This window comes from Diabrotica virgifera, chromosome 6, assembly GCF_917563875.1.
Source record: "Diabrotica virgifera virgifera chromosome 6, PGI_DIABVI_V3a".
NCBI classification, from domain to species: domain Eukaryota; kingdom Metazoa; phylum Arthropoda; class Insecta; order Coleoptera; family Chrysomelidae; genus Diabrotica; species Diabrotica virgifera.
In genome coordinates this window covers 4,500,577-4,524,935 of record NC_065448.1, presented here as the reverse complement: position 1 = coordinate 4,524,935, position 24,359 = coordinate 4,500,577, and the positions used below count along the sequence as shown (strand labels likewise).

Below are 24,359 nucleotides of genomic sequence, written 5' to 3'. Positions count from 1 at the left end.
TAGAATTAGAATTAGAATTAGAATTAGAATTAGAAATATGCTTTATTGTCGCTGAAAATTATAAAATTTTATGGACAAAGCTTAACATAGAGTCAGAAAAAATAATAATAACAATAACAATAACAAATACAATTTGCTGAAATTTGATAAATCGTCAATATAAAAAAAATTATAAGTTAATAAAGTCAAGAAAAAACAAAACCGATATATTGCAAAATTAATATAAATTGCAAATTGAACATACAACATAATAAAATACAGACATAGGAACTAATAAGTTTAAGCTGCTGCATGTGACACTCAAATAATATAGAAATATACTTTAGTTACTTGTACATTACTGTAATTTCTTAGTTAGTCATTAAGAAACTCTTCTACCGAGTAATATGGTCTTTTAGTTAGATTGGCTTTTGTCATTTTACGGAACTTGGGGAAATATGTTGCAGATTTGAGTTGTAAAGGAAAATGTTGTTCTGAAGCTATTTCCTTGTGGCATTTTTTATAATTAACTATTTTCTATGGGAAATAAGCCACAATTTTACCAAAAAAAGTGAATTTATTAACGTTTCGAAACCCAAATCGGGTTTCGTTGTCAAAATACAAAATACTTCTGAACAACATTTTTGTTTATTTCAGAAGTATTTTGTATTTTGACAACGAAACCCGATTTGGGCTTCGAAACGTTAATAAATTCATTTTTTTAGTAAAATTGTGGCTTATTTCCCATAGAAAATAGTTAATTGTAAAGGGAAATGGTTTGGAGAAAACAGATAAAATATTAAAACAAATAAACACTGATTTTCGCTTAAATTAGAATTAATTTAAATTTCGCATTGATTTTCGCATAGAATAAAATAATGAATTTTTTTTAGAAAATATACAAAAACATTATGCAGATGTCAACAGCACTTTTAATACAAAATTATTGTATTCCCTGAAATCAAGATGGTTCCAAAAGTTGGAGATCTAGTTGCGATTGCCATACTAACTGTGATATTTTTTAAACATTTTAAAGAAGTATGTGGCCAAAGAGATAATTTGAAACAATTTCAAAATATTATTAGGGATACCGCTAAGGTGAGTTCTTTTTTTTTACTATATTTGTGAAATATTTATTTTTCCCCTCATTTCGATTCAATATTATAGAAAAAGCACTCTAATTTTCTATCTAAAAAATTCTCATGTCAAAATATCTGCATTTTTAAGTCGGTGTACTTTTTGTTGGTTGAAATATCTACTTTCTGATAGTGTAAAAATATATACAGGGTGGGCCAAAGAAAAGAGTCCACCTCGATATTTGGAAATAGTTATTAGATGTTAAGGAAATGTCGAAACAAGTCGATTTCTGTTCTAAGGGGGACATATTTTTACGATACATACATCTGCAATTTGTCAACCCCCTCCCTTCCACGTCACCAACGCCTTATTTTTAAATAGGGAATAGGGGTAGTGTGATAACTCATTTGAAAGGGTATTCAATTCTCTTATCATTAATATAAACATTATCATAATTATTTATACGGGGTGTCAAGAAAAAAATTTAATGAAATTAATTGACAAAAAAGAAGAATGTATGTAATTTATTTTATTTAAAATACATTTTACTGTTGTCAGAAAACAGAAATAAATGTTTATTTCACAAATAAACATTGCTTTGCGCTTAAATTAAATGTTCAAACTTCCAAGAGGCAGTTGGATGGCGCTAGCTGCTTGAACATTGAATTTAAGCGAAAATCAATGTTTATTCGTGAAATAAACAGTTATTTCTGTTTTATGACAACAGTAAAATACATTTTAAATAAAATGTATTACAAATATTCTTCTTTTTTTTTTGTCAATTAATTTAATTAAAAAAATGTTTGGACACCTTGTATAAATAATTATGATAATATTTATATGTATACATGCAGTAATTTGGGGGTCCGGACAAATAATCCCCGGACAAATAATTCCTGGATTTTGTGTCCAGGGATAATTTGTGGGGATTTTTTGTCCGGGATTATTTGCCCGGGGATTATTTGTCCTAGCTTCAGCATGGTTGATAGTGCCTCTCCCAGCTCTCCCTGTCTCACTCCCACATTGATGCCAAATAGGAGATTCAGTTTTCAATCTACTCTAACTGCGGGTTTGAACCCTACATCATATTTATGAGGCTGATATATTTCTACGTATACCTAGATTACAAAGGTCTTACAGCAGTCTTTTGTCTCTGGAGACTTGAGACTTGTAATATTAGTTATTATGTGTTACAGAAAACAGAAATGTAAGTTTATTTGTATTCCCTTTATTTCAGCTACATTTGGGCCAGTGTGACAAGTAAAAGATTGTAAGTAATGCCATAGCCTTGCCCTTCTATGAGACATTCAGTAGAGCCTTAATTTATTAGTAAATTAGGAAACTTCTTAATTTTAATGATGAATAACTAGGAAACTCAACAATTCCTTCAATCCTCAATTACTTAGGAAACCATCATTGATAGAAAAAAAGTGTTCTTGTAAATTGTAAAGGATACGGTGTATATTTTTTTTTAACTTAGTAGATAAGTGAAAGAGGAACGTGCTTTTCACTTCGCATGAAAATTGGCAACAGTCTGTAAAAGCAATCTCTTTTGAAATACAAATGTCAAAACGATTCGAATATTTTTATGGCTGGTACTGTTTAAGACCGTTTGTTGTGGTCAACCGTTTTGGCACATGAATTAGTAACACTTTAATTTTATTTATTACTTAATATTTTATGAGTCGCTTATTTTATTGCGTTCCTTTGTTTATCGACTTTCTTTTAAAGACGCAATCGGTGATGAAGCCCGCATACAAATTAGTTATGTGCTAGGGGTCATTGTAATAATATGTAGAGTAAATATTTTTGTTTTATTGTAAAGTTCTTTTAAAAATATATTAAAATTGCATTGACAAAATTTCATTTAATTCAAATTTTGTAGAATAATATAATAGTCTCACATTTATACCGCTAACGCGGCTTTAGGATTATAGCGGGGTAGTTTGCTATCTCTAGGGCCTACCGCCAAGGAAGGTATAACAAGGCTAGTGCTACGCTTTAACTGCCTATTATTTCCCCTAGTTTTACCCAAGGTACTCATTTTATTCAGGCGGATACTCCGGTCAAATTCACATCCGAGGTTACAAAAATTCCCATCAAGCTGAAAATTGGCAGGATTGTTCAAAATACCATCATAAATGAAATCTACAAAGTCCTCATAAATCCGACCCGAGTTAAAAATTTACGTGGGGTCAAAGGTCACCAAATATAGTTTTTAACGATTTTCAGCGAAACGGTAAGTTTTATCATAAAATTAGTTCTTACAAAAAATGTAGATTAGATAATTGTCTATAAAAAATATTTTATTACTTTTTTCCCTAAAGGCCGCGTCTCACCATCAAATAATTTGATCAAACAGTTTGAGCAAACTCCGGAAGTACGTCAAAGTGACGTCACAATTGCAGTTTTTTTGAAATTCTAAAAATCTGTGCTCTCACTATCAGTCTAGTTTGATCAAATTGTTTGTATTGAGTTGTCTAACTTGTTTGTACTTTATTTAAAATTAAAATTTTTCATTATTATCCACAATGAACACTCAGGATCTGACGTCACTAACTGTCACTTTCAGTTTGCTCAAACCAGTTTGATCAAATTATTTGATGGTGGGACGCGGCCTTAAGACCCACCGTTTTTGATATACAACGATTCAAAAAGTTGTAATCGTCATAATATTATGCGCACACGTTTCCACACCACCTTTGAGGTAGTAGTGTATCATACATGATACTATAAATAAAGTGTTATTTATAGTATCATGGTAGTGTACTTAAAGGCGGGTTGACATTACTAGTGAATAACGAACGTGGCTCACGCTTAATACGTATTTTGCACGTGCTATTGTTAGATATTTTATTATCTATTTTCAAATTCGAGCAGTACATTTGTATCTATGCATTGCGTAAATACTGTACTGTAATGTACTGCTCGAATTTGAAAATAGATAATAAAATATCTAACAATAGCACGGGCAAAATACGTAAGCGTGAGCCACGTTCGTTATTCACTAGTAATATCAACCCGCCTTAACGCGTTTTTTTAACGTCGTTTCCCCAGTAGGCCTATTCCACGGATCTGCTATGATTCTGTTTAATTTGAAGCTATTAATAATTGATATTGGCAAGGGTTAAAAATGATAAAAGTTATAAAAAGCGGTATAAATTAAAAAAAAGGAAATTTATCCAATTGGTTCATAATTTTCTAATACTTCTGCTTCCTCTTCTCCTTGTTCTTCTCCTTGTTCTTCTCCTTGTTCTTCTCCTTGTTCTTCTTCTTCTTCTTCACCTTCTAGTTCTTCTTTTTCTTCTTCTTCTTGTTCTTCTTCTTCTTGTTCATCCTGGGTGCAAGTAAATTGCCCCAATAATGACACATCGCATGGCTCCTCGATAGAATCAAATGAATCCTCAATTGTTGGTGATTCAACATTGGAGCACGACCGGTTTTGAAAATTAGTGCATGCTACCAAACAAAACAGTCCAACTTTTTTGCAACCACATTTAGCGCTACATCCCTTTTTACAATTGAAAAAAATTGTGTTCAGGAGTTTTTCCGGCGCAGGTGGGAGTAAAGTTTTAATTGGTTCTAATGAACTGTCGACTAATTTCCATCCCCAGTCTTTTGGATCTAGCTGATAACCAAGCCACACTTGAACTTGGTAATATACCCGAAAAAGATGTTGATGAGCAGCCGCTGAGGTTGGAGGAAGACAAGATAATTGCACTTGTTTTTTATTTCGAGTATTTTTAAAGAAACATGTATATCGGAACTTATCTAAGCACGTAATTCTTTTAGGCGTTCCATACATAGAGAGAAGAAAGCTAATTCCTTTGGAAATAACTTCTTGTGGAGTTGAATTAGTTTTTTTTTTAACTTCAGCATATTCAAGTATTATAGCGATGGTCTCATTTTAATACCCCGTATCTGCAAAAAGAGGTTTTTAGTACATATTCGATGACCTGTTTGGTATGTTTGAGTATGGTATGTAGTATTAGATGTATTTTCACTCCGGAGTAGTACTCAAGACTAATTAATACCTCGAGGGTGTCATCTACCTGAAGGATTTCACCACCCAGGAATATAATGGTGTAATTTGCATATTAGTAAACAAACTGCATAAACTTTATTGTATATGAAAATGTTTATTAGTACTTAGCAATAAACATTTTGCCTAGAAAGTTGGCTTTCATTATGATGTTCAAACCCTTCTGAGAAAAGAATAGGTACTCAGGGATATCTGGAAATGAAGTCGTTGATCTTGCAGCCAAAAAGGCATTGAATTCAGAATTGAGCTTAAATATTTATAACTCATTAGATATTATTAATTTGTATAAGCAAGATGTTAGGGATAGATGGGAGGCTCATTACAGAAAATCTTCATCCAATTCTGAAAGTCATTATTTTAAAATTCACCCAGTATTACCAAAAATTATTCCACACATTAACACTTGGAATTATAATAGGCGACATTCGTCTATATTATCGCGTTTAAAATTGAATCATGGACGTTTTCCAGCCCATTTGTTTCGGATAGGTATCTTGGACTCTCCGCATTGTACTTGTCCGGAAAATCCTGTAGCCGATATAAATCATGTTTTCCTGGAGTGTCAAAAATATACTGCATATACAGATACGCTGTATCAAGAACTAAAAAACTTGCAAGTCTACCGATTAGTATCACTACTCTATTAGCACAACAAGACAAAGGAATATACGATATTTTAATTAAATTTATCTTAGAAGCTAAAATAGATATATGAAAAAGTAAGTATACCTAGAAAATACAACCAATTTTAAATTAAAAAATTCTGTGGCAAATAGACATGCTCTAATGCCATCCACTCTCATCACACACACACACACACACAAAAGAATAGGTAGGGTGATTAGATTAGCCGACGTACCAATAGAACGTCTTTATTCCGACAAAACCCATCTTTACAAATTGAATAAGACGCATAAGTAAGAAGAATTATTATAAGTTAATACTTTGTCATATCAATTTACTATTTTTGTTAGGAATAAGCCGTAAAATTGAAATAATGATTCTTATTATTTTCGCGTTACATTCACTTTGTAAAGATTTTTTTGTTGGCACTGTAATATAATACAGCTTATACATTGCATCCCTCGGTAGACCGCAAGCTGTATAGTAGAAACATTATCATATTTATAATATCTTATATTATTATGTGTAATATAAGTTAAGTTGACTGATAGAATATTATTATGTTTACTTGTATTACAGCTTCAATGATGTATATACGTGGTGTACTAATAGGTCTGGATCCCGCGTATGAAAAAAAAGTTGATTAATAGCAAGCTGAAAATTTGTTAATAGCTTAAGGGTGTCTAGTCGGATAAACTTTGATATATGCGAACACTGGAACAGGGGCAGTTTTAACTGTGGAACAGGTTAAAAACTTGGAACGGTCACACCACGAAAACTACACATGTATTTTGTCCGACAGAACAGACTTAAACTCTCCGAACAGAGATTAAACTCTCATGCAAAAATCAGACTGCTATTTATCACCAAATGGGCGTTTTAATGAGTGGAACATGTAGAATATTTCAAATGACAGGAATTATGACAGGTGATAAATAGCAGTCTGATTTTTGCATGAGAGTTTAATCTCTGTTCGGAGAGTTTAAGTCTGTTCTGTCGGACAAAATAAATGTGCCGTTTTCGTGGTGTGACCGTTCCAAATTTTTAACCTGTTCCACAGTTAAAACTGCCCCTGTTCCAGTGTTGGCATATATCAAAGTTTATCCGACTAGACACCCTTAAGCTATTAACAAAATTTCAGCTTGCTATTAATCAACTTTTTTTTCATACGCGGGATCCAGACCTATAATACATAATATTATTATGACGATTAGAACTCTTTCAACTCTTTGAATCCTTGTATCTCAAAAACGGTGGCTCTTACGAAAAAATGTATTAAGATATTTTTTATAGATAATTATCTAATTTACATTTTTTGTTAAAACTAACTTTATGATAAAACTTACCGTTTCGCTGAAAATCGCTAAAAACCATATTTGGTAACCTTTGACCCCGAGTAAATTTTTTAGCTCGGGTCGGATTTATGAGGACTTTTTAGATTTCGTTTATGATGGAATTTTGAACAATCCTGCCAATTTTCAGCTTGATCTTAATTATTGTAACCTCACTCCTATTTTTGAGTCTAACTAGACCGGTCTATGAGTCGACCTGGGGTTTGAATGTTCTCGCTGTGATTCAATCCCCGGTCTACCTGCGTGGAAGTCAAACATCCTTCCACTTGAGCTATCCGACCAAGCGGTAGCATTTAAGTTTTATAGAACTAATTTCATAATTAGTCATATTGACTGTAATTGACTATACATGGCAATAGGTCTACAGTCTATAATTACTACTACATACCATGACAGTCGATGGAAATGTAGGCTATTGATTTTGTCAAAAAAAAATGGCTAAAAGGAACCACAGTGTTAAAGGGGGTATTACTTTACTTCATTTAAAAAAGTGCGTTTTTGAGAAAAGGATAAATCAGTCCCTATGCCCTATGCAGTAGGGTGCATTAGAGTGAATTCTATAAGAACAGAATAGAACAGAACAAGAGATGAGACAAGGATGCGACTATGTATTTCAACCATTTATTTTTATTTATATAGATTACAAGACTTGCAGACCAAACGAGTAGATACTTATGATTTTAAAGAACGGCCTATCTCTTTTTTCCTTAAATAAAGAGCCTTATTTTAGGGAAAAATGGGAAACTTCATCATACAATATCCTCAAAGAAAATCTAACGTTAGACATCAACCATACATTCCAAACTCAGTACCATTTCCTTGTTCAAACGTCACCAAATATGGCCTTGGTCGATCCCGTTCTGTACCAACAAGTGTTCACCAACTCCTACCTGGTGATATAGACATCATTGGAGCACTGGGGGATTCTTTGGTAGCGGGGAACGGAGCAATGGAGGAATATGCTTTGGGGACGCTCATTGAGCATAGAGGTGTTTCTTGGTGTGCAGGTACGTATTTATTGAAAATGTCATAGTTTACTCAAATTATCCTAAATATAAACATTAGTTTGACGGTTTGAAAACGAAGATAAATTTTTGCTATAAATAGTTCCACAAAAGCTCAAGTGGTAGATGTTAAAAAATGAGAAAGAAGGTCTTTTCGGAGCAAAAATAGTAGAAAAATGTGCTGAAACATGAAAGAAAATCTTACAAGACAAAATAGAAACTTATGAAGAAATTTAATGATTCTGTATGTGAACTCTTAAATTAATGAAAGACAGTTAATACGTCGTTTTGTTTCAGAGGTAGACCATCATCCTGTTACGTGCACTTCACTATTTTGAGTTCTTCAGAGAGGCCTATAGTCTGCTCTCATCCAAAAAGATAACGAACTATCTCACTAAGCAATATTATAAACAATAATTTGTTTCTGGATGCTGTAGCGACACTAATTAAAAGAATTCGAAATTTTAGATCAGAAAATCTAAAGAGTCATACTGAAACCATGTACTGGTGACAACCCTAATTCCCGCTTTCTAAAATTTGCATCGATCTTGGTTCCCTGTACTCAAATAGGAGTAAAACTAATAGAAAGTAAAAGACAGTTAATATTTTACTTTGTTTCAGAGGTACACCATCATCTTCTCATGTACGTTTCACTCTTTTGAGCTCTTCAGAGAAGCATATGGTCTGCTCTGAACGAAAAAAAAAACAAACTGTCTCACTAAGCAAAATCAGATGTCGCTACAAGGTCCAAAAAAGGCCATGTATTGTTTATAATTTTGCTTAGTGAAACAGTTCATTTTCTTTTTGGTTCTGATCAGATCATAGACCTCTATGAAGAGCTTATAAGAGCGAAACATACGTAAGAGGATGATGGTCTACCTCTGAAATAAAATGAAATGTTTTTGCATTCCCACCTAGAGAATTTCGACCCAGAGAAAGAGAATTTTCTCTTTCTCTAGATAGATGTCACTAACGCGTCCGTACGCATATAATATTTCATTTTTTTGCCTATAGCATATAGGGCAGTCAATGAGGGTATTTGGCTCCGAATTCCATCCTACTACATATACTTGATATTTTCACAGTTAGTAGGGAATAGATCAAGAAACAAAGTCTACCCTATGCCGATGTGTGCTTTTATCATAGGGGCGGCTACCACCCCTTCTCGGGGGGTGAAAATTTTTTGGTTAAAATAGCCACGGAAATGGCTAGAGAACCTAATTTTAAGCAAAAACTGTTCTATAATTTTTTTTGAAAACTCAATAATTTTTTAGTTATGCGTGGTTGAAAATTGACCATTTTCACTGAAAAATGACACCTTTGCGGACGGTTTTTTTGCGAATACCCTAAAAACGATGCATCTAACGAAAAAATTATATAAAATATTTTTTTGCACGATTGATAATTTTTGACTGTTTACCGTGACAGATTTTACGTCAGTAGGTGACATTTACTAGCAACTCGACGGTAAGTAATCCAACTCGACGGTAAGTACTCCAACTCGACGGTAAGTAATTCACTTACCGTCGAGTTAAAAAATCTCTTAATTTTAATTTATTTTTTGAAAGAATAAAGAAAACTAACGAATTATTTATTAATATTGAAACTTATGGTACAATTTGTTAAATTATTTAATGAAATCCCACTTGTTTGGGCTGTGGTTTCACTTCTAACAGAAACTCCTGCAGAATCGCATACATTAGTAGTATTACTAGTATTAGAATAATTGCGGGACACCCTTCTCCCAAGCCCGTTCAATTTCTTCAAATTCACTTTCGCTCATATTTTAATTTATAATAATCAAAATTGTACTTAAAATTATTGACAACTAAATAAAAACTCAATTCTCCATTGTTGTTATGCACCCTAGTTACTACCTAACAACCAAAGTATCTATCTTGATAAAATGAATGAAACTAGTCAATATGACGAAAATGTTTAATTTTATAATTTATAATGGTATCAATCGTGCAAAAAACGTTATAAGCATGTCGAACGTTAAGGGTAACCGATCTCAGACAATAATTGGAGTCGTCGATCCGCTCCTCCTCCAAACAATTGTCTTCGATCGGTATAAAACCTTTACCGTTATCCATACTTAATATACTATTGTAGCTTATAAAAAAACAAAGAGATTCGTTCATTGATAAATCTTCTAGTTATAATATAAAAAAAGATATGGTAGGTGAGAAGAGTTTGTTTTTTTGGTGCATGCTCAAATCGGTGTATTTAACCTGAAATAACAGAGAAACGGTAGATTTTACGTGTTTAATGGAACTAATACCTTTTGTAGTGCTTGAAAAGACCTTTAAAATGAGCAACATTAAATGTCAATTACATTCAAACTGAGCGAGATGTGCTTCAAAAAATTGATGACTAACGAATTTTAAGAAAAAATGAGAAGTATATTTAACCCCTCATTCGTCAGACTTTAAATACATCGTTTTCCTTTTACAATACTTTTTATTGTAGTGTTATTTCTATGTTCAAAAAGTTGGACGGGTTTAAAATGAACGGTTTAAAAAAAATAAAATCAAATTATAGAGCGCATTTTTAAATTTTCTTAAAAATCTTCCTATTTCTCCATGTAACTCGAAAATGATAAGAGATACGAAAAAATATACTGCACAAAAATGTAGGGTCTTTTTAGATAAAAATTTTGTTTTTATTTTTCATTACTGTATCTCTTATAATTTTCAAGTTACATGGCGAAATAGGAAGATTTCTAAGAAAATTTAAAAATGCGCTCTATAATTTGATCTTATTTTTTTCAAAAACCATTCATTTTAAACCCGTCCAACTTTTTGAAAATAGAAACAACACTATAATAAAAACTATAGTAGAAGGAAAACGGTGCATTTCAATTCTGTCGGATGAGGGGTTAGATATACTTCTCATTTTTTCTTAAAATATTTTTTCCTAAAATATATTAGCCATCAACTTTTTTGCAGCATATCTCACTTAGTTTGAATGTGATCAACATTTAATATTGCTTGTTTTAAAGGTATTTTCAAGCACTACAAAAGGTATTAGGATCATTATACACGTAAAATCGATTGTTTCTCTGTTATTTCAAGTTATTTTTTTAAATACATACACCGATTTGAGCATGCACCAAAAAAATTCTTCTCACCTACCATATCTCTTTTTGTATTATAAGTAGAAGATTTATGAAAGAACGAATCTGCTTTTTTATGAGCTACAAAAATATTTTATATAGTTTTTTCGTTAGATGCATAGTTTTTAGGGTATTCGCAAAAAACCGTCTGCAAAGGTGTCATTTTTCAATAAAAATGGCCAATTTCAACTGCGAATAACTCAAAAAGTATTGAGTTTAAAAAAAAATATTATAGAACAGTTTTTGCTTAGAATTAGGTTCTCTAGCGACATCCGCGGTTATTTTAACCAAAAATTTTCCACCCCCGAGAAGGGGTGGGAACCACCCCCAAGATAAAAGCACATATCGGAATAGGGTAGATTCTGAATAAAGAGATAAATAGAGGCTATTTTCAAAATTTCATTAAAATCCATGCAGTAGGATAGAATTCGGAGGTAATATCCTATTCTTGCTCCCATTGACTGGCGTACTAGTGGGACAGCCAGAAATAGTTCGGGATACACCACAGGAGGCACTTAAGACACTGAAAAATAGAAACCTAGATCAGCTGATGGTGGTGGTCCCCAAATCGAATTAAAGGGCCTAGCCGGGTAAGATGGTGAAAAGTGCCCCCAACTCAATTTAAATTCCATATAGGTCACTTTTTAGCACATATAGAGGAACTCACTTTCTGAAATTTTTAGCCCCCTAGGTGGTCACGTGACCCACCTAGAGCCTAATTAGGCTTTTTATGTTTTTATTTTTTATCTCAGCCGTGTCAAGAGCAAGCCAAAAAATTTATTTAAAAAAGTTGTAAGCTACAAAAAGATCTATATGAAAAAATTTTTTTTAAATTTTTTGGCGGGAAATTCGAATTTTTAGAACAATTTTAAACTTTTAAATAACTCTGAAAAAAAAAAACTAAGACACTCGTTTTTACGAAAATCAGTTATAATGTGTATTTTTGCACAGTATTTCACTCTGAATTTTTTCAAATTTTTAAAATTGGTGAAACGTACCTTTAAAAATAAAAAACCGCATTTTTTCGGTTTTTTTTTTCGTTTTTTGATACAATTTTATACATATTTTTCAAAAAATAGGTAAAAAATGAAAAATAATTGGGGTTTGCTTAATAAAATTTTTTTGTGACGCCATCCATTTTCAAGATACAGGGCGTTGAAGAAAACAAAATTTTACACATTTTTTACGATTTTGCCGAAACTACTAGCAACATTGCAATAAAATTTGGCAAGTTTTAAGAAGTAGTTATTATGCATTTTTTGACATACAATTAAGAACTTTATAATTATCATTGGCGCGCATACGGGTAATGGTCTGAATTTTTAAAGAAAAAAAGATGGTACGCCACTGACATATTTCAAATTAACAATCATTTTTGAATTCCTCGTTCCATTTTTGACAAAAAATCTATCTTTCCATTTTTTCATACGACGCGCCGTTTTGTTGCAAAAAAATAAAATATCTTAACGCTTCCAAAGTATTCGTTTTATAATGGATGTATGAGTTTATGTGTGTAGATGTAGAAACTACTAGAAGTTCGAATGCTTTGTAAGGATTAAGATCTTTTATTTTTTGAATAAAAATGGCACGTCGTATGAAAAAATAAGAAGATAGATTTTTTGTCACAAATTGAACGAGGAATTTAAAAACGATTGTTAATTTGAAATATGTCAGTGGCGTACTATCTTTATTCTTTAAAAAGTTCAGACCATTAATCCTATGCGCGCCAATGATGAATATCAAATCCTTAATTGTATGTCAAAACATGCACAATAACCACCTCTTAAAACCCGCCAAGTTTTATTACAATGTTGCCAGTAGTTTCAGCAAAATCGTAAAAAATGTGTAAAATTTTGTTTTCTTTAACGCCCTGTATCTTGAAAACGGATGGCGTTACAAAAAAATTTTATAAAACAAACCCCAATTATTTTTCAGTTTTTGACCTATTATAGTGACGGTGTTACCTTTTTTGAAAAATGTGTATAAAATTGTATCAAAAAACGAAAAAAAACCGAAAAAATGCGGTTTTTTATTTTTAAAGGTACGTTTCACCAATTTTAAAAATCTGAAAAAATTCAGGGTGAAAGATTTTATAAAAATACACGTTATAATTGATTTTCATAAAAACGAGTGTCTTAGTTTTTTTTTTTCAGAGTTATTTAAAAGTTTAAAATTGTTCTAAAAATTCGAATTTCCCGCCAAAAAAATCAAAAAAAAAATTTTCATATAGATCTTTTTCAAACTTACAACTTTTTATAAAGTTTTTGGTTAGCTCTTGATGCGGCTGAGATAAAAAATAAAAACATAAAAAGCCTAATTAGGCTCTAGGGGGGTCACGTGACCAACTAGGGGGCTAAAAATTTCAGAAAGTGAGTTCCTCTATATGTGCTAAAAAGTGGCCTATATGGAATTTAAATCGAGTTGGGGGCACTTTTCACCATCTTACCCGGCTAGGCCCTTTAAAGCGCTTTCTTTCCTTAAAATGAAATGTCTTTCATATTCTACTCGTATTAGTTTTATGTACTCCTAACTGAGTACAGGGAACTAAGATTCCATGGAATTTTACCTAAATAAATAGTCGAGCTGTGGAATGCAATCTTAGATTCCCCCTAGTCTTCTTCTTATGTATTGTTCTATTACCTTGTAAATTTTAGAAGATACGAATTAGGGCTGTCATCAGAAGTTGGTTTCAGTAGAAGCCTTTAGATTTTATGATCCAAAACTTCGAATTGTCTCGAATTAAAGAAAATAAGGTTCCTTAAATGTTACGTGTACTCAGTGCTTCTATACGGAGTAGAAACGTGGACATTGAAGGCGGAAACTGTATCGAAACTTCAGGCTTTTGAGCTATGGTTGTACAGAAGGATCCTGAAGATACCATGGACAGACAAAGTCACCATTGAAGAAGTACTACGGAGGATTAACACAACCGCAGATTTGATCAACATCGTGAAGGGCCGTAAGCTATAGTACTTGGGACATATAATTAAAAATCAAGACAGATACGAGCTACTCCAATGTATTTTGCAAGGTAAAATTGAAAGAAAAGTGCCCCAAGACGAAGAAGAATATCCTGGCTTGCTAACCTGAGAGCAGGGCCGCGCCGTCCACGTGTGCAATGTGTGCGGCGCACACAGGCGCCAGCAATTAAGGGGCGCCACTAGAGTTGTGACCCAAATTTTACGCAGGTCAAAACAACACTTAGGTACCCATTTAACGATCTTGCATATCTCAACTTCAAAGGTAGGTAAATTACGTATTGATTTATACAATCTGCATAAACAAGGAAAATCCGGTCCAGCAGAATTTATGCTTTAAAGCCATTGCACAAAAATTTGATAAAAATGTAAGATGCTTTATGTGATATAACACATTCGGATAAATTTGATCTTAATTTAAAATATCAAGCTAGATATTTAGGAGATCAAATATCAACATTTACATTAATATGCCCAGTCCACATATTATAGGTATGGTATGAAGTTCTGATAAAAGTTAAGTTCGTTAGCAAAGTTTTACAATCAAAAACAATGAATATGCAGCCTACCTTAAATGCTTACAAGAGTTATGGACGTATTCTCAAAATTTAGCGCCAATGTGTTTTAAATTCATTTATTTTTTTTAATTCTGAGAAAACTAATACGTGTTTTTGAAAAATTTAAAGCTAGAATGAAAGATTGCATTATTACCGAGGGCCGAAAGTCCCTGAAAACTTCTATAATGTTTATTTTATTAGGTTACAGGGGTAAAAAATTTAGTCTGATTTTTAATTTCAAATATCTTAAACTTTTTGGTTATTCTAAGGGAATTTCTGCACTCGGTAATAATGTATTCTTCCATTGTGCGTTTAAATTTTTTTAAAATTCTTATTAGTTTTCTCAGAATTCGAAAAAAATGAATACATTTAAAACACATTGGAGGGAAATTTTGGGCCTACGCCATTAAAACAATTTTTGCTCTAGTTTCGGATAGATAGCAAATTTAATGATGTTATTACTACAGCGAATGAAACTGCAGAGAAACTGGATGTGGATCACAGTTTTCAACCAGACACACAGTTCGGCGTCGGAAAAAAAGGAAACAGTTCGATTACGAACACAAAGACGATCCGATTTTGTATCCTAAAATGTCATACAAAGTTCATTTCTTTTATTGTGTTCTCAACAAATCATTAATTTCAGTAAATGAATGATTTTCCATATTGGAAAATCCTGTTGATTATTTCAAATTTTTATATACTTAGTTTAAACGACAGTACAGAACACTCACAATTAAAATTTTTGTGTATAAATTTGTAAAAAAAATGAGATAATAGGGGGAGACGATTTAATTGAAGAAATTATACAGCTTCAACCTTTGTTAAAAGAATTAAATAATGTTTGTAAAATTTTAAAATATATTTTTAAACGAATTTACTGTAGTTTACACAAATTTAGCAATAGCTCTTCGCATTTAGCTCACTCTGCCCATATCTGATGCCACTGCTGAGTTATCTTTTTTTAAACTGAAACTTAAAAAATTATTTGAGATCGACCATCAGTCAAGGGCGGTTGATAAATTTATCATCCATCTTTATAGAGTCGTCAGTATTAAATCACATTGATATTCACCATATTATAAACAGATTTTTCAAACTTACTACGCGAAAAGTTAATTTTTTATAAAATAGCTAAATATTTCATGTTTCCTACCTACCTATATTTATCTTTAGTTTTTTATGCTGTTACGCCAAAGATATATTTTTACTTAATTATTTTAACTTACTTTATTTTCCTGTTGTATGTTTAAGAATTTTTAGTTATGTTTTTTGGATACAATAAATATTTATTCATTTTGGGCGCCATTAAATGTTTTGCACACAGGCGCTACCACGTGCTGGCGCGGCACTGCCTGAGAGCATGGTATAAAAAGACCTCAACACAACTATTCCGTATAGCAATCAACAAAATCATCATAGCCAGAATGATCGCCAACGTTCGGAACGAACAGGCACCCTAAGAAGAAGAAGAAAGAAAATACCAAACTGTCTTTAAAAAATTTAATATGCTTAACATTGTCTAGTGTCAATAAATTTGCTGCAATCGCATTTCTTATATTCCATTTCTTCAAAGTTTACACACTTTATAAATTTGGAAGATGGTCTCACTTTTGAATCAGGTCTTGCCTCTGTCGGTTGAGACCTTGGTGTTTTCGCGCTTTGGCTACAATTAACTTGTTTATATTTTCCATTTTGCTCTCGATTTGTGGGTTTGTTGGAGCGATTTGCAGGATTTTTTAAGGCGGGGATCACACTTTCGATAAGAGAATGACCAATACATTTTTTAATCGCATCGTTCATTTTTGCCTTATTTAAGCATTGTTTACAAGATGTTGATTTGGATCCATTTCTTGTTGAAGATTTACGCTTTTTATAACTATTGGAAGTTTCATCACAAGAGCAGCATTCATCACCATTACTTGCTCTATCAGTCGGATTCAAAAAGTCATACATACATTTTTTGTAGGTTTCATAATTAGCTCCGTTTGTTTTTAAGAGTTTCTTCGGGAAAATTTTGTTAAAATTAGGTTGTCGTTTAGGTGTGTTAAGTATTGCTCCCATATACCAAGGTTCTTCTTCTTCCCCGTAGTCCTGATAACAGCTTCTGTTAAACCTTTGAGGATCAGATTCGGAACATTCTCCATTTTTGATAATTGTTGCCTGCTGGCAATGAGCACATGTAGTTGGTTTTGGTGGCTGCGTTTCTGCTGTCTCGATTTCTTTCATTTGCTTACACTTGGAACATAAACACGTTGCCTTGGAGGTTTTTTTCGATTTCTTTCTTTTTTTGGATTTTTTAGTTGGAATCATATCGGCGTATTGGACCATCTTTCTATCTTAGATTGGGAAGGGAGATTTGTTTGTTCGTTGATACAGAGGATATATACCTAGAATAAAAAGTTAAGAAATTAGAGATTAGAGATAAAAGATTATTAGTTATTTGTGACTAATCATGTGTTTCGACATTGCAAGATATTCCTAGAAGAAATACTAAAGCCATGGAAAAAGAAAATGTGAAGGTATGGGAATTGGGAATACCAATCCAAGTCGAATTCTTGTACAAATTATCAAGTTTTGTAGATGACCAAATGGCAACGGCTAAAGACGGAGATAAGGATGGCGGTTTTTGTCAAAACACCGGTTTTTGGTTATACCGGTTTCTTTACTTACGGTTTAACATTTAATTTCTTTTCTATCTTTTTGTTACACCCTTTATAATAAACTAACGCAATGAAAATTTCGGCTCCAAATAGTATCAAATAATTGCAAAATATGAATGGTGGTGAAATTAGGTATAAGACTATAAACGTAATAAATTACGAAGCAAATTATACTATAACGTGTAGAGGTATATACATATGAATTATAAAAACAAAAATGTAACATCAAAAATTGTAAAACTTATAAAATCAATCTTAAAATTCTGAACTGGATGTATTATTGTCTTCAATTTGTATGTGTATTGTAGTTCGGAAAAGAAATCCTTTTTGCACAACTTACACAAAACAATTTTATTATTTTCATTGTTTTTAAGTGATTCCAGAGGAACGGTATTTTTTTCTCCTGGATTTATAAATATAAATTTATTCTCGTTTGTGTAGGTATACAAGCAAGACATACTTATTCTCAAGTTCATAAAAATAGCCAATTCAGCTTATCACATTTCTTAAACATATTTCAGTGACTGCGAGTCATTAAGGAATATGTATAAACATTAAACAAATCAAGAATTATTGATGAATTTAAACAAACAATATTTTTTCTTCGAATTCCTTTTTTTCAGAAATAACTTATCTGGTTTTTCATCGGTTTTTACTGAAAAAAGAAAAACCGGTTGTAACCGGGAGAAAAAACAACTGCTAAAACCGGTTATTGCGAACTAAAAAACCGGATTTAGGTTATAGTTATAACCGGTAGGTTTTCCCCATCCCTAGACGAAGAAGATCTATCCAATATGCTTTTAAAACTAGAAGAGAAATATACAAAAAATGGACTGGAAATAAACCTAAAAAAGACCGAATACTTAACAACACAACATAAACCAGTGAGAAAATAGAAATGGATGAAGATAGGAAAATTAACAGCTATGAAAAATTCAAATACTTAGGATTCATAATCTCAAAAAACGGAACCAGTGAGCAAGGGGTAACCAGTATATTAAAACAGACAAAGAGTATATAGTCCTGTCGCCAGGGGGGGTACAACGGCCTCGTTAATTCAGATGGACTTACTCAAGCTTTTTTTATGTATTTTGACCCGTAGAACACGAATTTTTTGGGTAACAGTTGATCCGGATGTCGATAAGATTGTTATAGACCAAGAACTTGAGGAATCAAATAACAGCGATTTTTGGCAAAACAAAACAATATTTTGTATTTTTTGGGCCATTTTAAGTAAAAAATATTTCTACAAGTTTTTTCGTAGGATGCACAGTTTTCGAGATAAACGCGGTTGAACTTTAAAAAAATCGAAAAATTGCAATTTTTGAACCCGAATAACTTTTGATTAAAAAATAAAATAGCAAGTCTGCTTACCGCATTTGAAAGTTTAAGTCAAATTATATCGGTTTTGATTATTTGCATTGGTAAAAATTTATTTTTTTATTGTTTAACAAAGCTATAAACACGTAGGGTTTCCCGTGCTTTTACATGCGTTTTAACGCATGTAACGTAGAAATAGTCTTGATTGCACTAGTACCTATTCTACCTACTCGTTCGATTTTAAATGAGAAATCATAGAAACATCACTCACGCACTAGTGGTTTGTAGCTTTGTTTAACAATAACACAATAAATTTTTAGCAATGCAAATAATCAAAACCGACATAATTTGACTTGAACTTTCAAAGGCGCTAAGCAGAATTGCTATTTTATTTTTTTAATCAAAAGTTATTCGGGTTTAAAAATTGCAGTTTTTCGATTTTTTGAAAGTTCAACCGCGTTTATCTCGAAAACTGTGCATCCTACTAAAAAACTTGTAGAAATATTTTTTGCTTAAAATGACCCAAAAAATACAAAATATTGTTTTGTTTTGCCAAAAATCGCTGTTATTTGATTCCTCAAGTTCTTGGTCTATAACAATCTTATCGACATCCGGATCAACTGTTACCCAAAAAATTCGTGTTCTACGGGTCAAAATACATAAAAAAAACTTGGGTAAGTCCATCTGAATTAACGAGGCCGTTGTACCCCCCCTGGCGACAGGACTAATAAAAAAAAATGCACGAGGTACTATGGAATATACAGAGTACCAGAAATACAAAGAAAGAATATATAACACCTTGGTATGTAGTGTAATGACTTACGGGGTAGGGGTAGTAAACAACCGAAACAGGTCAAAAATTACAGCAACTGAAATGGAGCTCACGAGAAGAAGCTTTAGCTAACAATATCCGAGTAGAAATAATGAGATAAAAAGAAGAATGGCACTAGAACTAACCTACATTGAAGAAAGATGTTTAATTTGGTATGGATACGTGAGAAGATGGTATAAGGAGGATACCAAATATTTCAGATCAGAGCCCAATAGGAAACAGAAAAAGGACAGATCTCGAAAATCATGGAGGAAGGAAGTGGACAGGACCATGGAAAAACGAGACCTTAGAGATGGAGAATGGCAAGAGACAAAGGATTGGAGACATTGGCTGAAAAAAGGAAGGAGGGCAACAGTAGATTGACTTGTAGGTCAGTCCTGATAGTACGGATCCTGGCCTATAGAGAAAATGTAAGCGGGTGTAGCATAATACTGAACTTTGGTTGCATTGGTGGTGGCAACCCTCGTTTCTGATGACATTTATTGAGAGTGGGTTTACGTAATCAGACAAAAAATAAAATATTACCTAAATAAATTATAAATATAGTAGGTACTTACAGTTGGTTACTGGGTTTTAGTGGAATAAATGAATCTTGAAGTTTCGCTAAAAATGGAATACATATTTTTAAAATTTTTTATGTTGTGATTTACATATTAAATTTTGATTTTTGACCAACGAACTGTCAACACTGTCAGTATTGACACTTCGTTGTTTTTGACACAGCATTGTCAATAACACGTCACTAAACTTTTCTTCTTTCAGCTTCTCTAGAACTGTCTGTATCTATTATAGCATTTCCTATATATACGTTTTCCATCTTATAGTAGGTCTTCCACTCCATTTTCTTCTTGGCAGGTACAATATTCTTTGCATCCATCTGTGCTCTGACGTTATTTGTACATACCCGTACTACTGCAGGGCTCTGTTTTCCAACTGTTTTGTAATTGACCATTGTTCCATATTTCCACATTTCCACCAGAGCCGGCCCGTGGGTAATATTTCACCCGTGCGAATTACTATTGTGGCGCCCCCCCCCCCCCATGTAGAAACCCAAACAGTTGGTGATAGTTTTGAAGCTGCTCAAATTTTTCTCCTAGAGAAGAGGAAGAGATACACTGATCCAAGACCGCGTAGAAGAATTTAGTTTTGAACACGATCTCATGATCAAGAACTGTTTCATCACTTGATTCATAAGAAATCATTTTATTCTTTTTTCTCGGCCGCAGTTCACTTTCTTTAGTGAATGCTGGGTCAACTTCAATCATTTCGGCCACTTCCCTGCAATCGATTAATATTCTGTTAAATCCTGCATAACTCCTTCTTTCTTTGAAGCAATTGCTTCGTTTAAGAAATCAAAGCGAGAGAGTTTGCTATGTCTGTGTCAACTTCTTGAAGTTTCTTGCTTATGAGGTTTATCTTAAACAAAATCATATGCCACGTTACTAAGCATCAGATGAATCGGAAATTTTTCAACTTTTTGGCCAAACTTGTAGCTATATTTCTTGCATATGCGTCTAACCTTTTTTGGTCTTGACTACATTCAAAAAGCGCGTCATAGACTTCCTCAAACTGATATCTCAGTGGCACAACCGCATTAATTCGAGTCTCCCACCTAGTCTCACTTAAAGTTTTCAGGGTCAAGTTTATTACGTGTTGTTTCAGAACATCCCAACGATGTTGTGATCCTGCGAAGAAATTGTAGACCTCCTGGATGATTCTGAAGATAAAAATTATTTGTCTATAATAAAATTAAAACTTACTAAGACTTTCTGAAATTTGAAATATTACTAATTCATCATAAATGAATGAATAATTGGCTTAAAAAATTGACATAATTTAAATAATTTATCGCATTTTAATTTTTTTTGGGGAGGGGAGAAATTCGCCCCAAACTCTTGGCGCCCTGTGCGGGCGCACGGCTCGCACGGCCCTCGGGCCGGCTCTGATTTCCACTGTTCCACAGGAAATTCTTCCTTGTGAATGTTCCTATTCTATCCTTTCTAATTTTTTTGTATACATCTTCACACAAAACTCACCGGAGGGACCGCAGACGTTCGGATACAATTAGCGTCTCTTTGCAAAGACAATGACGTCAACTTTGCAAAGTAACAAGACACTTACTCAACACACACACTACACATTACACCTGAGTTAGTGATAAGTTATAGAATTACGTGGATAAAGGTTCTAGTTATAAACCAAGGCCAGAATCAGAGAAAAAAAATCTTCACATAAAATCCAATTCAACTTTATTTTATTTCGTAATGTTGTTATTGGCCATTCTTCCGCGAATAGGAAATTATGGAATTATGGAACTATGGAATTATGGAACTGTGGAATTATGGAGTTACGGAATTCTGGAATTATGGAACTGTGGAACTATGGAATTATGGATTTATGAAATTCTGTAATTATGGAATTATGTTATTATGGAATTATTTGACGTTGAAGTCTGCTCAAATTATGCTTCGACCTCCTTGACTTATTAGATATACTGTAATGATATGAAAGTAAAATAAACTATATCTAAACTTCATTGACTTTAGAAAGGCGTTCGATATCCTACATAGAGAAAAATTATAGAAAAAAGTATTATACTACGGGAATTTAACAGAACCAATCGACATTAACAGTGGTGTAAAGCAGGGTTGTATACTGTCTCCCACTCTGTTTATTATTGTCATGGACTAGCTTATGAGAAAAATCAGCAACGGTAAAACTAGGATACACTGGAATACCTTTGAACAATTAGAAGATCTTGAATACGCAGATGATGTATGCCTACTTTCAGCAAAGAGACAGAGCATGCAGAAAAAAGTGAGAAATTAGCTAAAGAAGGTAAAAAAGTGGGTATGGAGATAAACATGAATAAAACTGAATTAATGAAGATTAACACACTGAGAGAAATGGGCATACAAATAGAAAACCAAGAGCTGAAATCAGTGGAAAGAGTTAATTACCTAGGAAGTATACTGACCACGACAGGAGGAACAGAGGAGGATATCCAGACACGAATTGGCAAAGCACAGACAGCATACTACATGTTAAATAATATATGGAAATCTAATGAGATAAAACTGGACACCAAAGTAAAAATCTTCAATAGTAATGTAAAGGTAGTACTATTATACTGATCACAAACTTGGAGAATAACAAAACACAACACTGGAAAGATTCAATCCTTCATCAATAAATGCTTACGAAAAATTCTAAGAATATTTTGGCCCAACAGAATAACAAACTCAGATTTATGAAAAAAAAAACGAAGCAAGAACCGATACATAAAGAAATAAGAAAGAGAAGATGGAAATGGGTGGGCCATACTCTGCGGAAACCAGACACAGACATAACAAAACAAGCATTGGAATTCCAAACTCCAGGAAAACGGAAACAGGGGAGGCCGATAAATACATGGAAGAAAACAATTATACAAGAAGCAGAAAACGTCGGCCTAACCTGGAGAGAAGTTAGAGAAAAATCACAATATCGGCAAAAATGGAGAATGACAGTAGATGCGCTATGTTCCAGTGGGAACGAAGAGGATAAGTAAGTAAGTAAGTAATGATATGATACCACATCGGGCGATAGGCCTGTCTACCAGAGACGACCGTAGGAGTATCCCCTGTTGGTGCATCCCCTCTTCATAACACCGCTGGGCGAAACTGAAGGAGAAGTGGCATCGAGAGCATATTTAAGACGAGCCAGGAGAATCATAAAATCAGTTGTTGCTAACGTATTGAATTAGCAATAGCTCAATGGCATAGATGCGGCGTTCTTTGAGCTTTGCCTAGGTGGGCGCCTCAGTATTGACGTAGCGTCTTACCGGGACCTTTACCGCAGTTGGCGGTAGTAACGATGAACGAGTGACTGTGTGTCGCTGTTCAAACTCATCGCATTGAATTGAAATGCGATGTCTCCGGGTCTGAATATATGGCTATGTTGATTCCATGTAGCGAGATTTTTGTTGTACATATTGTGTTGTTTATCGTATCGTTTTAATATTACTATTATGTTTTGATGACAGTAATAAGTACGGTGTTATTTTTCCTTTGTAGAAGATAGAGTTATATTTTATTTTATTTATTTTGAACTGTATATAATTATCTTAAATATATTTATTTTATTTTTAACCTGTGTTTACTGCGTCTGTCATGTTGAAAGAGCTACCCGTTACAATACGTTATCTTTATTTGAATATGAGCTGTGTTTCACACACTACTCTTCCATCTATGTTTTGGTCTATCTCTCCGTCTATTTCCCCAGGCTATGACATAGTGATTTGTCTAGGTGGGTGGTTCTGTTATGATGTCGCAATAACACTTGTAGATATCTTAAAAGATACACTGCAGTCCAAAACAATTAATCCACTAAAAATTTATTCATTTTTGATGTTTCAAATTTTTTAAACCTGTTGTCCGATTTAAGTGATTTTTTACCACGTTATATAGCCTTATTCATTGACAATATCTCTGTAATAATATTGTTGCTAGCCAGTCAAACTATCATTGTATACCGGGTGTACGAATCAAACTGTGTTTTTTCTCAAAGTTAGCATCACCCTGTGGACTATTCTGGCATTTATAAAATACTGAAATTAAAACCCAACTATAGCCTCAGGTGTTCTTAACATTTTGTCTTTCGATTTATTCGCTTATGTTGGATAATAAAAAAGTTAGATACTTTAACAACTGGCCATGTTCGTCATCATTACAGGGTGTTTCTAAAATATTTGCACAAAACTTTAAGGCGTTATTATACATGGCACAATGGTGAATATAAAATTCTTAATTGTATGTCAAAAAATGTGCAATAA

General features: G+C 33.1%; 2 protein-coding genes across 2 annotated transcripts in view; one reads left to right on the top strand and one right to left on the bottom strand.

Annotated features, from left to right (window-relative positions):
• Window positions 1-24,359, top strand: part of LOC114327061 (phospholipase B1, membrane-associated-like) — a 51,109-nt gene that overhangs the window by 6,744 nt on the left and 20,006 nt on the right. Inside the window, exons 2-3 of the mRNA XM_028275563.2 lie at window positions 873-1,077; window positions 7,805-8,081. Of these exons, the coding sequence (XP_028131364.1) occupies window positions 946-1,077; window positions 7,805-8,081 (409 nt within the window). The 5' untranslated portion in view covers window positions 873-945. The remainder of the gene's footprint in view (window positions 1-872; window positions 1,078-7,804; window positions 8,082-24,359) is intronic.
• On the bottom strand, window positions 16,221-20,267 carry LOC114327063 (uncharacterized). The gene is made up of 2 exons (XM_028275570.2): window positions 20,104-20,267; window positions 16,221-17,121 (listed from the first exon to the last, which is right to left on the bottom strand). The coding sequence occupies exon 2, from the start codon at window positions 17,060-17,062 to the stop codon at window positions 16,244-16,246; it is 819 nt and encodes a 272-aa protein (XP_028131371.1). The 5' UTR covers window positions 17,063-17,121; window positions 20,104-20,267; the 3' UTR covers window positions 16,221-16,243.

Bases quoted from the DNA above. Each gene is read 5' to 3' on its own strand.
- LOC114327063 (XM_028275570.2), bottom strand. From the start codon at position 17,062: ATGGTCCAATACGCCGATATGATTCCAACTAAAAAATCCAAAAAAAGA.